At 38.9% G+C, this 15,723-nt stretch overlaps 1 protein-coding gene across 1 annotated transcript in view; it reads left to right on the top strand.

Moving 5' to 3' along the window:
• LOC123985005 (anoctamin-4-like) overlaps positions 1–7,126 on the top strand; it is a 55,957-nt gene extending 48,831 nt beyond the window's left edge. Inside the window, exons 21-27 of the mRNA XM_046072323.1 lie at positions 799–941; positions 1,783–1,935; positions 2,022–2,169; positions 2,311–2,430; positions 2,997–3,102; positions 4,979–5,182; positions 6,624–7,126. Coding sequence (XP_045928279.1) covers positions 799–941; positions 1,783–1,935; positions 2,022–2,169; positions 2,311–2,430; positions 2,997–3,102; positions 4,979–5,170 — 862 coding nt within the window. The 3' untranslated portion in view covers positions 5,171–5,182; positions 6,624–7,126. The remainder of the gene's footprint in view (positions 1–798; positions 942–1,782; positions 1,936–2,021; positions 2,170–2,310; positions 2,431–2,996; positions 3,103–4,978; positions 5,183–6,623) is intronic.
• Positions 7,127–15,723: the final 8,597 nt, after the last annotated feature.

Below are 15,723 nucleotides of genomic sequence, written 5' to 3' on the forward strand. Positions count from 1 at the left end.
TCTGTCTAACATGATGTTGTGATCAATGGTGTCAAAAGCAGCGCTAAGGTCCAGGAGTACCAGGACTGAGCACATGCCTTCATCAGCAGACATTAAAAGGTCATTGGTGACTTTAAGCAGGGCAGTCTCAGTGCTGTGGTACTTCCTAAAACCAGACTGAAACTTTTCAAATATTTTGTTATTTTCCAGTACAGTGAGCAGCTGTTTGGACACAATTCTTTCTAGAATCTTTGCAATAAAAGGCAGTTTTGAAATTGGTCTAAAATTATGTGGGAGGGAGGGATCTAAACCAGGTTTCTTTAAAAGTGGGTTCACGCAAGCCGTTTTAAAATAATCAGGGACACGACCAGTAGATAGGGAGCTGTTGAAAACAGAGATCAAATGGGGCCCAACAGAATCTATTACTTTCAGTAAAAACTTTGTAGGTATTACATCAAGTGGGCTGGAGGACACTCTCATTTGCGATACTGTTTTTAAAAGCTCAGACAAATCGATGGGATAAAACTGGATAAAACTCTCTTGTTGCTGGTGAGGGACCTCTGAGTAAGAGGCCGTGGGGGTAATAGAGGCTCTGATTGACACCACCTTATTGGTAAAATAAGAAAAACAATTCCGACAGGTAGCTACAGACGCCAACGCATGCACAGAGTACAGATTACGTCAACTATTGCATTTCTTCTGCGTATAATAACAGTAGACTGGATCCCTGACTGCAGAGTTACTCACAGATGAAATTAGATCCACTTGTTTCTATACTAAAGCAATTGTTTCTCCTATAATCTGTTGTTGTTGTGCTAGGCTGGTCCAAAACTGGTGGACACGGCGGAGGCTGAGGAGAGAGCACGGACAGAAAGCCAAGGCCAGCTTCCCACAGTGGGAGAGAGATTACAACCTACAGCCAATGAATGCCTATGGACTTTTTGATGAATACTTAGAAATGAGTATGTTACAACTGCAAGTGCCACGCATAGGTTTTCTTTATATGTTGAGCACAGATAGCTCCAGTAATAGTAAAAACCTTAAACCTTTTTCATTTGATGACCTCAGCAGCTGCAGTGCATGTTATGTAACAGTGACACTGATTTGCTGTGGATTGAATTTGGGCTGGGAGCTTTTCCAAATGTTCACATCTTTATTGTTGCCCTCCACTGTCATATCTAATATATCAGATATTTAAATGCGAAAAGGACGTGCAGTACAACAAAATGTAACAATAGTTGTTCATTCACATTTGTGACTGAGTGGATAAAAACAAACCTAAAGCTGCACTAATTAATATTGTTTTTAACAATGGAAAATGTGAAAGGGGTCACTTGTAGTGACGAACCCACAGAGAATTATATCTCAACTATGCAGTTTCCTTTGGCATTTTGTCGACTATTGTTTTGGTTTTCCAGCTGACAGCTTTATTGTTTTTGTTCATTCTCAATGCTGTCATCAGAGTTGTTTTCATATGCAGCAGGCAGCTATTTTCAGCAAAAAGCCTTTGCCAAATCCACTGTGCACTACCGACCCAGCACCAAAAGGTTAATAGACAAAGCAACTAGCTTGTTGGGATAGTGGAGCATTTAGCAGCTAAAAAAGCTAAATATATCCTGCAGGAATTGGAGACCAAAACAGAGCTGAAAAGGGAGTGAATATTGGTGGACAGAAACATGACTAAATGTTGCTCCATATTTGCTGGATGTATAAATATGTAGCTGTTAGCTAAAATGTTAGCCAAAATCAACATCTGCAGGTACTATGGGACCTGACGGCTTGTGGCTTTTGTTTTTGTTTCAGTTTTGCAGTTTGGCTTCACCACCATTTTTGTGGCAGCTTTCCCCCTGGCCCCTCTGTTAGCGCTGCTCAACAACGTCATTGAGATTCGCTTAGACGCCTACAAGTTTGTCACACAGTGGCGGCGACCTCTGCCCTCACAAGCCAAAGACATAGGTAAATTAAATATGTTACATATACAGGCACAGGACATGTTTCCCTTTAGGTGAAATTTCATGTCTAATTGTGTGAGTTTGTGGCAGGGATCTGGTATGGCATTCTGGAGGGCATCGGCATCTTGTCTGTCATCACCAACGCCTTTGTCATCGCTGTTACCTCAGATTTCATCCCTCGCCTTGTTTATGCCTACAAATATGGCCCTTGTGCTGGTCAGGGACGAGCAGGGGAGGGGTAAGTGCTGACTGAACAGTTAAATTGTTTCAGTTAAAATAATATTAGTTAGTAATAAGCTGGACACTTGATCTTGCAAGTTCCTTTGTTTCTTGTACTTGAATAACTTTGTGTAGTAGTGATTTCTCATTTGTTCCTCAGGTGTATGATGGGTTATGTCAACGCCAGTCTTTCAGTATTCCGAGTGTCTGACTTTGAGAAGAGATCACAGCCCAAAACATCTGGCACCGAGCTGTTTGGAGAATCTGTGAAGTATTGCAGGTGTGCCTGCGTGTCTGCACCCACATTATTGTATGAGATGGTTTTTCTGTGACCAAAAAAAGATTTAGGTTAGGTATCCATTGCACTAAAAAAGAAACACCTGTCAGAAGCTTATTCATTTTTAACAGGATTTGGCTGCAAGCATTTGTGCAACCCCAGGATGGATTGCGTAACCTATTTTGTGTGTGTTCATTCATCACTTTATTAATGAGGCCTATTAGCCAACACACAGGATCTAACTGAGCTCCACATAAAATATAAATCACAAAATAAATAATTCAAACAGGAGTGTAGATATAACTCAGAAGGCAGCTTCAACAGGAATAAATAAACACATAAAGGTCATTTAAAGCATAAGTGTTCTCAATTTACAAAAAAAACTGTATTTTACACAGTAAGACAACCTAAAGCCAAATACATATTTTGCACACAAGTTATCTTGAATCTTAATATAACATTTAACAACTCCAAAAGATTTCTGTTAGTTGTTGAATCACTGACATGTCATTGGCTGTCATTTGTGCCACTTTGTGATGACCTTTGAACGCCTCTGTGGGACCCACCAGGTATCGTGACTACAGGGAGCCTCCAGACTCTGCTGAGCCCTACTCATACACTCTGCAGTTCTGGCACGTCCTGGCAGCCCGGCTGGCATTCATCATTGTATTTGAGGTCAGTGTTTTTTATTGTTGACAAATGACACCAGGCAGGAAGCTGGGTTTGGAATGGATTCCTTCAATTTGTTTTGTCGATGCTTTTTACTTTTCTGTCTCCACCCATGAGTGCTCCTTTACATCTTCTTTAACATTTTTCTCTAATATGTTCAGAGAAAATAAAGAAAAACTAGTCATTTAAAATTAACTCATTTGGATCTCTTAGAAAATTGTTTAGAAATGCTTTAGATTCATCTTAGTCTTGAATTACCTGGACTGACTTCCTGATTTCAAGCAAGACTAAACTTTTTTTCCTGTGTTGACAGGTTTAACTTTAAATTCATGTTGTTAGATATTTCAGTGAATAGCAGCTGATAGCCACCGCAAGACAAATACATAGGTAGGAGCAGCTCAACAAAATTCCATCACAATTAACCATTTTGATGTAATCAGTTTGTGAGACTAATGAGTTTCACATGTCTTGTCTGTTTTTACTCCTCTGATTGCAACTACATGATTTCTGTACTTGTTCCATCTTTCATAAGCAGCCTCAGTCTAGTGCTGTGTACATACACTGCCACTAACAAGGACTTACACCACCACTTAAGGTGGTTCAAACTAATCTTGTTTAGCTTCGTCTACACCTTAAAACAATTAAAGCCTAGCAGTTTTGTGTCTTGCCCAGGGATACGTTGGTGGATGTATTGCAGTAGGGAGTTGAACCCGGGTCTCTCACATCAAAGGCATGCCTCGTATCCACTGCGCCATCACCATGCAGTAAAACAATGAATTAAATGGCTATGTGTAATGTTAAACCCACAGAAAAGCACTACTCTCTGCAGTTCCCTTGATCTCTACACAGTGTTTTAGTATCTTTCAGTTCATTGTTTCATGGTTGTCCAGCCTGCAAGTTCACCATTTTGGTTCACTGTCACCGCTCTCGTCCACTTTGTCTCCAGCTGCTGTGTCAGTGAAAAAGCTCTGCTAAACCCACTACCTGTGCACTACCTGCCTACAAGCATTAAACAAGGGACAGACAATGTTAGCGACTAGCTAATGGAGCATTTAGCAGCTAAAAGCCAGATATTTCCCTCAGGAGTTGGTGGAAAACATAGCTGAAAGGAGTGTGAACTTGGGCTGAAACACGACTCCGAATGAATGACAAAGTTGCTCGAGGTCTGCCACAGTAGATGTATAATTAAGCAACTGTTTGCTAACATCTTGGTCATATCAGCTTTATAAAATCATTTCATCAATAATTGCAGGTTAAGGTATTATTAACCTTGTATATTGTACCTCGTAACTGGACTGAGGCCTACACCAGGCTTTATTTATGACCTCCCAGGATAACAGACCCAGTGTCATCACTGTCCTGCATTGTACTTTAATTATATAACCAGTGTCATCCTGTACTTCTCCCTTACCAACATGATTATGTGCTGCTGTTATGGTATTTTAAAGCCTAACATTATTTTATTATTATTTCTGTAATATTGATTCTGACAAATAATTTGCTCCATTATAAAGCTACTAACACCTTGCTGCAGCTGTCCTAGACTGTTCAAACGGGCCAGTTGACTACAAAAAAAAAACACATTTTCATATTCTGACACTCAATACAAATTGTGATATTTTGTGTGTGTATTTTTATTTTTAATGTGACATTACTGTTAGGGACACAGTACAATTAGGGACACAGTACAACAACAAAAAGGCATTTCCCCTTTCATCGATCATTTCAAAAGATTTAATTGCACAATAGATGTCAAACTATGTTTAAACAAATCAGACTTCCTTTTAAAGCTAGTTGACAAACGAAGTTTCTATGAATCTCAAGGTTTGGTTTTATTGTAAAGGCATAGTTCTGGCATTGATGACTTACCCTGTTTTTGCAGCATATGGTCTTTGCCATCAAGACCCTGATCGCATACTTGATCCCCGACCTTCCCAAGGACCTGCGGGACAGAATGCGCAGGGAGAAATACCTGATCCAGGAGATGATGTATGAGGCAGAGTTGGAGAGACTGCAAAAGGAGAAAAACGAGAAGAACAAGAAAGACAGGGCCCATCACAAGGAATGGCCCTGAATGCACCAATTGGTACAGCAAGAGATTCAGAAACAGCTTGTACTTGTTTATTCAGCTCTGTTTATATCTTGTGTCGGGGTTTTGTTTTTTGGAATGAACGAGGACTGCCCAAACATAGCTCTCAACTATAACTAGGCATGGCAGGCCCGTCAACCTTTTCAATTAGTAATGTTGAAGTGGTGTGCATTAAGCTGCAGTGAGAGCAGTGGGAGCCATTTAAAGAGTTTGGACGATGATGCACTTCTTTCTGGCCAAAAAATTAAATCAAAAGTGTGAGGAATCAATTCAACTGTGTGTTTATCTGCTCTAATGTAAGCTGCAGTCATTAGCATGTCTAGCTAACTAGTTGAACACCATTATCTAACTACATTAGTACGGGTTGGGGGTTATAGGGGTTATAGCCCAGTTCACGACTAGTACATCTACTTTGTAGTATTTCCCCACTGTGTGAAAACCAGTCCTGGATGCTATCAGAGTTTAGGCTAACGTTAGCATTTCTGTCCTCCTCTTTATTGGATTTGGGGTAGTTACACTCCAGAAACCCCAGCCACTCTTACCAAAGGTAGGCTTGTTATATTTGCCAAACACCTCAATTAATCCTCACTCAAAGCCCTTTCTCTTGTAACATTAAAAATGAAAAAGTACTGTTTAAAAATATGAATGAGCAAACTATGAAACTAAACAGGGTTATTTTAGATTGAAATAAAGGACTGTTCTCATTTGTTTTAAGTCTTATTAGGGCTGACTATTTTTACAGTAATACAAGAACAATGCAGTTTATTTGGTGCTGAATCCATCTACATGACTCACTGATTTCTTTTCTTGGGACATGCTCAGTATCATGAATGTCGCTATCTATGTAGCTATCAAGTGCAAATTTAAGATTCTAGCTGGGAACATCAAATAGTCAGTCGGAGACAGCGTTTTCAACCAATTCATGGTGATAACATTAGCTTAATTCGCTATACTCCACTCACCACAGTCCAGCCAACAAAATCTGCTTTTGTTAACCTCTGCCTGAAATCAATGAACAGTACTTTCAAAATATTACCACAAATTTGTGTAAAATCTGTGTTAAATCTGTCAGGGTTCTCATTGTAAACAGATGTAGCAGCTAGTAACTAAGCTAATGGTCAATTAAGACTGTATAAGTGTATAGATCTGGACCAGGTTATTTGGAATCAATTAAATAGTAGTTCTGCATTCTGTTTTAACTATTTTAACTGAGATAGTTGAAATGTGTTAAATAAAGGAATTTTAAATTGTATAACAAAGCACAGCTATGCTACAATTGTTAACAACGATTTAAAACAGATGAGGTTACAGAGTTGTGCATATCAGGGTTGCTGCATCGCCAGATCTTAGCTGTGTAGAAAGAGAAACTATTTTCAGCATAACACTGTATGTTTCCCACTGTTAACAGGCTTTACCATATAGATTCTCTTATTCCCAGGTTATCAGCTGGTGTTTGGTTTTCACTGCACAGTGGAGGAAGGAAAGGAGTGCTGGGTTTCCTGCATGATACTGGACCCTCATACCTTCCTCTTGCCATGTCAGACCAGCGCCTCATGGTGGACAATTGATGAACTGCACCCAGCAGAGCCGCAGTGACCACAGAGCCCATGTGTCGACAGACATAACGGATATGTCCTCTTGAATATTTGCTAGAGGATTTTGCTACCTTTTTCTTCTGCAGATAGTTTCTACCACGTTGGACTCACAGCAGCGTATGTCTTCAGATCCTGAATGTAGATTTCAAGCAAGACTAAACTTTTACAGATTTCTTGTCTTAGTTGAGAGAGATTACTCTCCCAAACTTACTGAATGACAAACCCTGTTTACATTTCTTCTTGTTTGAGGAGTTCACATTTTCTTTGTTGTAAATAAGCATATTTAAATGAATGTCAGGCCATCTGCTCTGCTAAACTGTAGTGCAATAAAAACTAGAGAATGCAATTTCTGTAGATATTGTGGTGGGATTGCTGGCTGCTGAAAAGCTGAGGCTGAGCTGTATTGCTCCATGTGTAGCTGGGGGCTAAACTGCATTGCTTGAAAAGCTGGAAGCTGGACTGCATCGCTTTATGCACAGCTAGTATAAGGACTTAAATGAGCTTAAGTGTACAGCGAAGGAGCTGAGGTGTCATTCAAGTGTCTCAGTCGGAATAAGGGTGAACTACCAGCTGAGGTCTGAGCCCTACAAGCACTGAAATGAGCTGCCGTGTATTAGGAGTTCAGTTGCTTGTTTGTGTGTGTGTGTGTTATTTCTGTTTGTTGCTGCCTTAAAGCCTTCTGTGAGATACAGTATGTAGCAGCAGTTTCACACAAATGTCAAGTCAATTGTTTTTTATACATTTAAACATGTATGCATGCATGTCTACAGTCTCCTGTATATCTGGACATATATGTGTGAGTTTGTAAAATGAGTTCCTTGTTTGAAAGGACACGACTGGCTTGTGTGTGTGTGTGTGTGTTTCACGTCACTTAAGAATCCACCAACTGCTGTTAACGGCTGAGGCACTCCTAGGTCATATTGGTCACTTACATGAGAGGAAGTAATGGAAGTAGTAAAAATAGCAGTTGAAAAGTTTCAAATGTTTGTATGTAAGACCTGTTTTGATCTTACTGGGTCGTAGAGATTAAGCTGACAGGCACAAAGTGGTATTCATGATTTTTACATCATGAGAGAGAGAGTGGACTCTGCTGACTGGTTTTCTGTAAAATATGTTATCATGGTGTCAGAAAAGTGGGAAATACAGCAAATTTAAAAAAAAGTCCCTGTTTCTGTTTTGCTCCTGACATTTTTTTATCTGAGTTAACATTGGAGTCAATGGGGCAATCTGGTGGCACTCACTTTGAGGTTCATTGCTCATCAAAATGTAAAAGTCTGTTTGCCCAGATACACTTAACAAAAAACTGAACGCTTTTCTTTTTGCCCCCATTCATCATGAGCTGAACTCAAAGATCTAAGACTTTCTCTATGTACACAAAAGGCCTATTGTTCACAAATCTGTCAAAATCTGTGTTAGTGAGCACTTCTCCTTTGCCGAGATAATCCATCCACCTCACAGGTGAGGCATATCAAGATGCTGATCAGACAGCGTGGGTATTGCACAGGTGTGTGGAATGTGCAGTTCCACTGTATTGGGGGGATCCGGGGGCGCAGAAAACAGTCAGTACCTGGTGTGACCACTATTTGCCTCACGCAGTGCAACACATCTCCTTTGCATAGAGTTGATCAGGTTGTTGATTGTGGCCTGTGGAATGTTGGTCCACTCCTCTTCAATGGCTGTTCGAAGTTGCAGTCAGGTCGAAACCCCAATGAGGACGACGAGCATGCAGATGAGCTTCCCTGAGACGGTTCCTGACAGTTTGTGCAGAACTTCTTTGGTTATGCAAACCGATTGTTGCAGCACCTGCCTGGGTGGCTGGTCTCAGACGATCTTGGAGGTGAAGATGCTGGATGTGGAGGTCCTGGGCTGGTGAGGTTACACGTGGTCTGCGGTTGTGAAGCTGGTTGGATGTTCTGCCAAATTCTCTGAACCGCCTTTGGAGACCGCTTATGGTAGAGAAAGGAACATTCAGTTCACGGGCAACAGCTCTGGTGGACATTCCTGCAGTCAGCAATGCCAACTGCTCGCTCCCTCAAAACTTGCAACATCTGTGACATTGTGCTGTGTGATGGAACTGCACATTTTATTGTGGCCAGCCTAAGGCACATCTGCACAATACCCATGCTGTCTGATCAGCATCTTGATATGCCACACCTGTGAGGTGGATGGATTATCTCGGCAAAGGAGAAGTGCTCACTAACACAGATTTTGACAGATTTGTGAACAATATTTGAGAGAAATAGGCCTTTTGTGTACATAGAGAAGTACATAGAGAGTTCAGTGTAGTTACGTTGTTTGAAAGAATTTCTCAATGTTTTGATGAAAGAATAATTCATGAAGAGTGAAAACTGTGGGAATAATTTGAAGAGAAATTTTTAAGAAGAGAGTAACAGCCCTCTGCGTCAAATCATCCACTCTGATCCTGAACATTCTGCCGAATCATTTGAATTGGAGAAAAGCATGAATGATACAAACACCAAAAGTGATTGTGATCCTCAATGAGCTGAATATTTTCAAGTTGAACAGTCTGAACAAGGAAGAATAAGGATAATAAAGACAAACCAAGGAGACTATAGACGGGATTGCAGCAATAAAGAGAAACAGAGAAGAACATAGGTGGGCTTGCTTGCTCAGTAATCCCACCTATTAAAGTTAATTATAGATCTGGTACACTCTAGGCTTAAATTGGAAATGCAGTAATAAACATTAATTATTGTAAATACATTTGACTTGACTTTGTGTGTCTTTTTTTAGCATCGTCAACAAGTTTATGGAGTCAAGTGGAGGTGGTATTTAGGAACAACCCTGCCAACCTTCTTACAGACAAACAGGAGTCTGGTCATTTTGGGCATTTCTGTCAGATAAAAAAAACACACAGCCCAAAGAAGGAAGGAATGAGGAAAATGTACAGTAACTGAAATGGTAACTTTTTATTTTATGGGTTTGTCTTTTTCCAGTATGTTTCCTTCAGAAGAATTACATAATTTTGTTGTCATTATAGGGAAATAGACAAAGTGTTCGATTGGCACACTTCCAATTAATGAATTCCAACTAATTGCTTGTGTAACATAGAGAATATTTTAGCACACAGCAGATCAGGATACTTCTTGGAAATTACAATGGAAAACTAATCTAGGAAACCTTAATATCTGTACTGCTTTCTGGTTAGGATAAATATTAAATACAAAAGAAATCATATTAACTATGTTTTAGTTTTTTCATGTATTTTATATATTTATAAACTAAAGCTTATATTATTGTTGTTATATATGACCTAATATGTGATGAGTTGCCCCGTATGTTTTTGGAGTATGAATTAAACAGCTGGAGAGTGGTCTCAACAATTACACATTGTACCTTTAAATATTCCTCAGATAGGTGTGAGTGTGTTTTCCATATCATGATAATTTCGAAACAATAATATGTTTTGTCTTCTTTTCCTGAGAGTAATGTTGCACTGATATATGGCAGATTTCTTTTTATTTAAATTCACAATATTTAAAGTCTAGATAAAAACAGGTTATCGAGATTCTGTGGTCATTATTTGCCCCTAATGTAAGTTTGACGAGACATGTTTCATATTTTTTATTTATTTATACTAGGGACATGACCTCAGTGTCATCAGCAGTAGTTTCGGCCCTGGGTAAAAGATGAGGGTTGATGACCCAAACCAGTAATTCTCTTTCACACCGCCAGAGGGGGTCAGAGTGCTTAGTTACACTTCAGCAGTAGGTGAATTTAACATAGATTTATTGACATACTTCTCATTATCGTATTATTAATGATAATAATATTAATAATAATATCACTTTAAATATCACTTAAAATCATTTTATAATTATAGAATAATACAAACGGCAGTTTTTTTTTAAATGTTTGAGTGAATTCAGTAATTGAGCAACATATATCTATTCTGAACATACTGTATATTGTTGAATTAAACTAAACTATTTCCAAATTTACATCACTTTCTTTTAGTAATGTGTTGTGTTGACTGTGTTAAACCTTCACACATGTTTGTCTGAATAAAACAAAGATTGCACCCTGTGCAGCTGGCCTCGTGGCTAACCAGCTTGTTATCCCTCTCAGTGCAGATAAGTGGGCTTTTACAATCATCCTTATCACTCTGTAATTTACGATGAAACACACCACTGCCTTCACGACTATGCAATTTTATGAGCTAATCCACTGGAAAGCAAGACAAATCAAAGATGCTTTTAAATATCAGCCTGTGTAATATTTCATTGTGTGAACGAATTTGCCTCACCTTACCTCATTTTGTTTGACAACACAATGCCACTGGTATTAGCTTTGTGTTGGACATCCCTGCAGATGCATTTTAATACCCAAACACATCTGTTTATCCAATGTCGATCACTATCTGTTCATTTGAACCTACAAGTAGTAATACATTAGAGAGCAGAGGCTTGTCCTCCAGCATGGATTACTCTGGTGAGGTGGCCTTCGCACAAAGTCCATTTTGATTATTAAAAGCAGGGGACAGAGGAGGCAAACTGTGTTTTGTTTCCTATTAAGGCGACTCTTCTCCTCTCTAAGAGGATTATCCCTGACACACGCTCAGGAGTTACGTAAGGCTGTCAGAGGATAATATCTGACATTTTCTCATATCCCGTATTTTGGCAGCTCAGCACTTTGTGAAATCAGTGTAGTTGAACTGAGGCGTGGCAGAACGGTGAGTATGGAGCATGGAATGGACACACCGCTCATCTTATTGCTGTATATTTTGTATAAAAAGCATGACATTAGTTTTATGACATCAATAAACTACATTTCGGTTTCTTCCTGTTTGACGTTGGTGTAGATGTTGATGAGGATCAGCTATTGCGAGGTTTGTTCTTTGTTTGATTTGTTTCTTTTTCCAGTTTTCCACAAGTGGGCAAGTACAATTTTTCAGTTGAACTGCCTTGTTGCCTTTCTGAACACAAATCTTAATAGCTCTGACTTGCACTAAACGTGTTTTATGATAAAGCGACCACAGAAAACCTAATTTGATTTGAAGTTTCTCTCATAAAAAGAGAAATATCACAGCAGGTTCATTATTGTTTCCTGTGTTTAAAACTCTTCAGCTATTATAAAGTAATAATGATCTTATCAGCATCCACCACTAAGATGTTCTGCAACATAGAAGATCTCATCACCCATATTGTTTGTATTAAAGGAAATTGCGGTGACTGGAAGGGACACGTCAACATTGTGAAGCAACCAAGATAAGAAAGCCTAGCTCAATATCTTTTCTCACCGCTATGATAGGATTTCTGTGTACTGAAGTTGAAAATATTCAAGTACCTCATGTTGCCATTTTGGCCTCTTTATCTGGTTGCCATATTGCAGCAAATTGAGAAACATGATTTTATTTACATTTAACTTAGTTTCATCACATTTGTGTATTTAATTTACATTTAAAGCTACACTAAATGTTGTATAAACAATGCATCAGATTTCTTTGTGTAGTGTGAAAGGTGTTTCTATGAGGTTACATACCCCCAGGGATTCTATGTCGTTCTCCTCAGGACTGTTAGGATATACATCTCACACTGTACATCAACACTGGGGGTTTAGCCAAGGCTTTCAGGCTTTCCTGTGTTGCTTCCAAATATGGATTCTCCTGTTCTCAACTTTTCTCATTTAATATTCTCCCTGCTGAGTCAGCACACGTAGGCATGACTGACTGAAGCAACGTCTTTAAACGTGCTTGTTCACCTCAATAATAAATGAACTGATTTTGATTCATTTAGAAACCCCTGCACTTTAATAGCTCCAGTCTTTCAGAAAGTTTACTGCTCATGTTCAAAACTTTCTGCACATTTAGAATCGATCCCAAATATCTGTGTTCTCCGACATTTCAATAACAAAGGGGTAATATATTTTTAAGGAAGAAAAGTTGTATTATTATGAGAAAATAGTCTAATAAGAGTAAAGTTACAAAATCTACCTACAAAATCTACAAAATGCACTGCCATGAAGTGTCAAAAAAATCAATAAATGCAGGTTTAATAAAGTCTTTAGTTTCATCAGCTGGGATTAATACCACTCTAGTGTCCACTGTCCAGTGCCATTCAGCTGTGTTAGCTGTTAGTCTAAATTACTTTAGCCATTCATTTTCTCCCATATTTGTGACCCCATGTACCTGGCTGAGTAGGTTGCCTTTACAACTTACAGAAGCAGCCCCAGTCTTTGTTTTAGAATGATCAGATTTAATACTCTCTTCAAAGGCCAAAATTAGAGCAAAACTAAAACTTTCTAATTCATTCATCAGTGTGACACATCCCCAGACTCTGTGTGAGAGGCTTAATCAGCATTGTGCTTCCACTAGAATGGACAATTTTATTCTTCTTCATGCAGCTGATAGACTTGCACACGTTTCCCTTTCATGATTTAAGAGGATAGGCAGCCACACCCGTTGTAATTGCTCCTGTAGTGCTTCATGTTCCACTCTGCCCCCTAGCTCATGTTATTCTCAGTCTCATTTTATTCAATGTTTCCTGTTTTATTTTGTGATTCTCACGTCTCCTCTCCTGTGTCGAATTCTCTTCCTGTGTTTGTGTGTTTCCCGCCAATTTTGATTGTCTGCCTTGCCCTGATTGGTCACTTCAATTTCAACAGCCACACAGGCCATTAACCCCTTGGGTGGTTAACATTGTTAGCTGCTGCTTAGTCCTTTCCATCATTAAGGCCCCCGCGTCACTCTTTGATTCCTATGTTACTTTGAGTACTAGATAGACCCCCTTCCTTTGTATAATGCGGGACGAATACAACACTGAGTATGTGAGAACTACTGATGATTCAGAAGGTATTGGAAAAACATGAAAACGGACAGATACTTAAACTGTATATAATCAATGCAATGTGGAATAGTTGAAAATGAGGTATGAACATTTTAGGATATACATTATGAAGTGTACCAGTCCGTAGCGCACCACAGAAGTTCAAATCTCAGCCACTGCCATCCATGGGAAACACCTACTTGGATGTTTAAAGCTTAGACGCTACACACTTTGCTTATAGTTTATATTTGAGTGAGGAGAATTAAAATTACAATTCAACTTTCAACCTGCATTAAGTTTTTTCTAAAAAAAAAAAAAAAAAAAAATTTTAAATTAGCCACTTGGGGTCGCTAACTTTGTCTACTGATTCTGTATGCCTTTTGCTTGTGGTCAGTTTTTATGCTTTGTCACTGAAAGCAGCTGCCTGCTGCAGCCAAAACATTACTATGAACCAAAACAGTTCATTTGCAGGCTGTAAAACAATGAGCTAAAAGACGCTCATACACAAATCTGTAGGTTCTTCACTACACTTCACTGCTAGAAGTCATTTCATCCATTGGAAATAAATATATGGATTATAACCATTTAAACATTCCCACGAAACCTAGACCTCTTTGTCTTAACCTTTTAAACTGTGCTTAATCCGAATACTAAATCAACTCCTCACTTTGAATAGAAACAATGGAAAAGTCCTTCAAAAGACCTTATCTCATTTACTCTAGATTTGTGAGGACATTAAGCTGTCCTAATTTTGGTAATACACACACACATTTTATTGTGCACACACATTCCCAGTGTGTGCACAATAACATGTTGAGGACAGGGGTAGCAGCTCACATCCTGCCCAGACTGTGACCCTACATCCGCGCTGAAATATTTGATCAGACAATTTTAAGGCCAAAGCTGTCATCGCCTGCCTCAGACACAGAGGAAATTACTTTGCAGATAACACTCTCCTTTCACCTTCTTTCCCATGGAATCTGGGTCAGCTTCAGCTGCGGTATCTGTGGCCGGCATATTTCTTCCATTTGTCTCTTTGGTATTAAGGCTCTACTCTCTCATCACAGTGACAGAGGGGGTTGGATGCTGTGGCTGCTATATGTGGCTTTTTTACATTCCGTATTACATGAAAATAAGTGAGTGGTTGGAACCACCACTGACCACCAATGTAGAAGAGAGCAGTATTATAATAATAATAATAATAATATTACTTCAATATAAAATCATGTTTTTATAGGAAGTGATGCATTTAACATTTCCTGTTTGGAATTAACATGTTTTTGGTTAGGTTTAAGCAACAAAACGTCTTGGTTAGTTTTAGAAAAATTCTTGTTTTGGGTTAAAATAAGTTAGTAAGTAAGTAATGTAAGTCATGTGACTTAACCCATGAAACTTTACTTTTAACTGACTTAAATTGAAATAAGTCAACTCTGACTTTCTTTCACTTGTAACTGGAACTTTGTCCTACTTGAAAGTTTACTTGGCACACCCATCCACGCCCACCACCTCCTTAAACAGACTTGTCTGCTAATTTCAGACAGCCACTAGAGTTCACTGCCTAACAAAAAAAGTTGTTGCATAATTGACCTATGACTATTTTCTGGTGAGGACAGGCTGCTACACATCCTGCAGACATGGAGCAACCTTAGCATTCATTTGTAGTGGTGTTGGAGGTCCCTTGCTGAATGTCCAAAATTGACTACAATTTACAATTACAAAATTGACTACAGTCTTAGCTCCGTTTTGATCTCTACCAACTCCTGAGAGAAATAGCTGCTAAATGCTCCACTATCTATCCAGCTAGTCATTAACTTTGTCTACTATCTGGTGCTGGGCAGGTAGCATTCAGCGGGTTAATAAAAGCTTTTTCACTGAAAGCAGGTGCCTGCGGCTGAAAAAGATGCTAATAACTACAATTACAGGGAACCAAAACAGTAAATTGTGAGGTAGAAAAGCCAAAACACTGAGCTGGAAAATGCTAACATGCCCATTTATCCCATTGTTGATGTAAAAATATTGATGTGTAGCTTTAACGCAGGTTTAGTTGTTTTTTCAATGTCAAAAGAATTTATACACTTAAACTGCTTACAACGTAAAGAATAATCCTTACTTTATAAAAGACAAACAAAAGTATCGAAAATTGCCCTCATACACAATA

Source organism: Micropterus dolomieu, linkage group LG16 (genome assembly GCF_021292245.1).
Source record: "Micropterus dolomieu isolate WLL.071019.BEF.003 ecotype Adirondacks linkage group LG16, ASM2129224v1, whole genome shotgun sequence".
Classification (NCBI taxonomy): Eukaryota; Metazoa; Chordata; class Actinopteri; order Centrarchiformes; family Centrarchidae; genus Micropterus; species Micropterus dolomieu.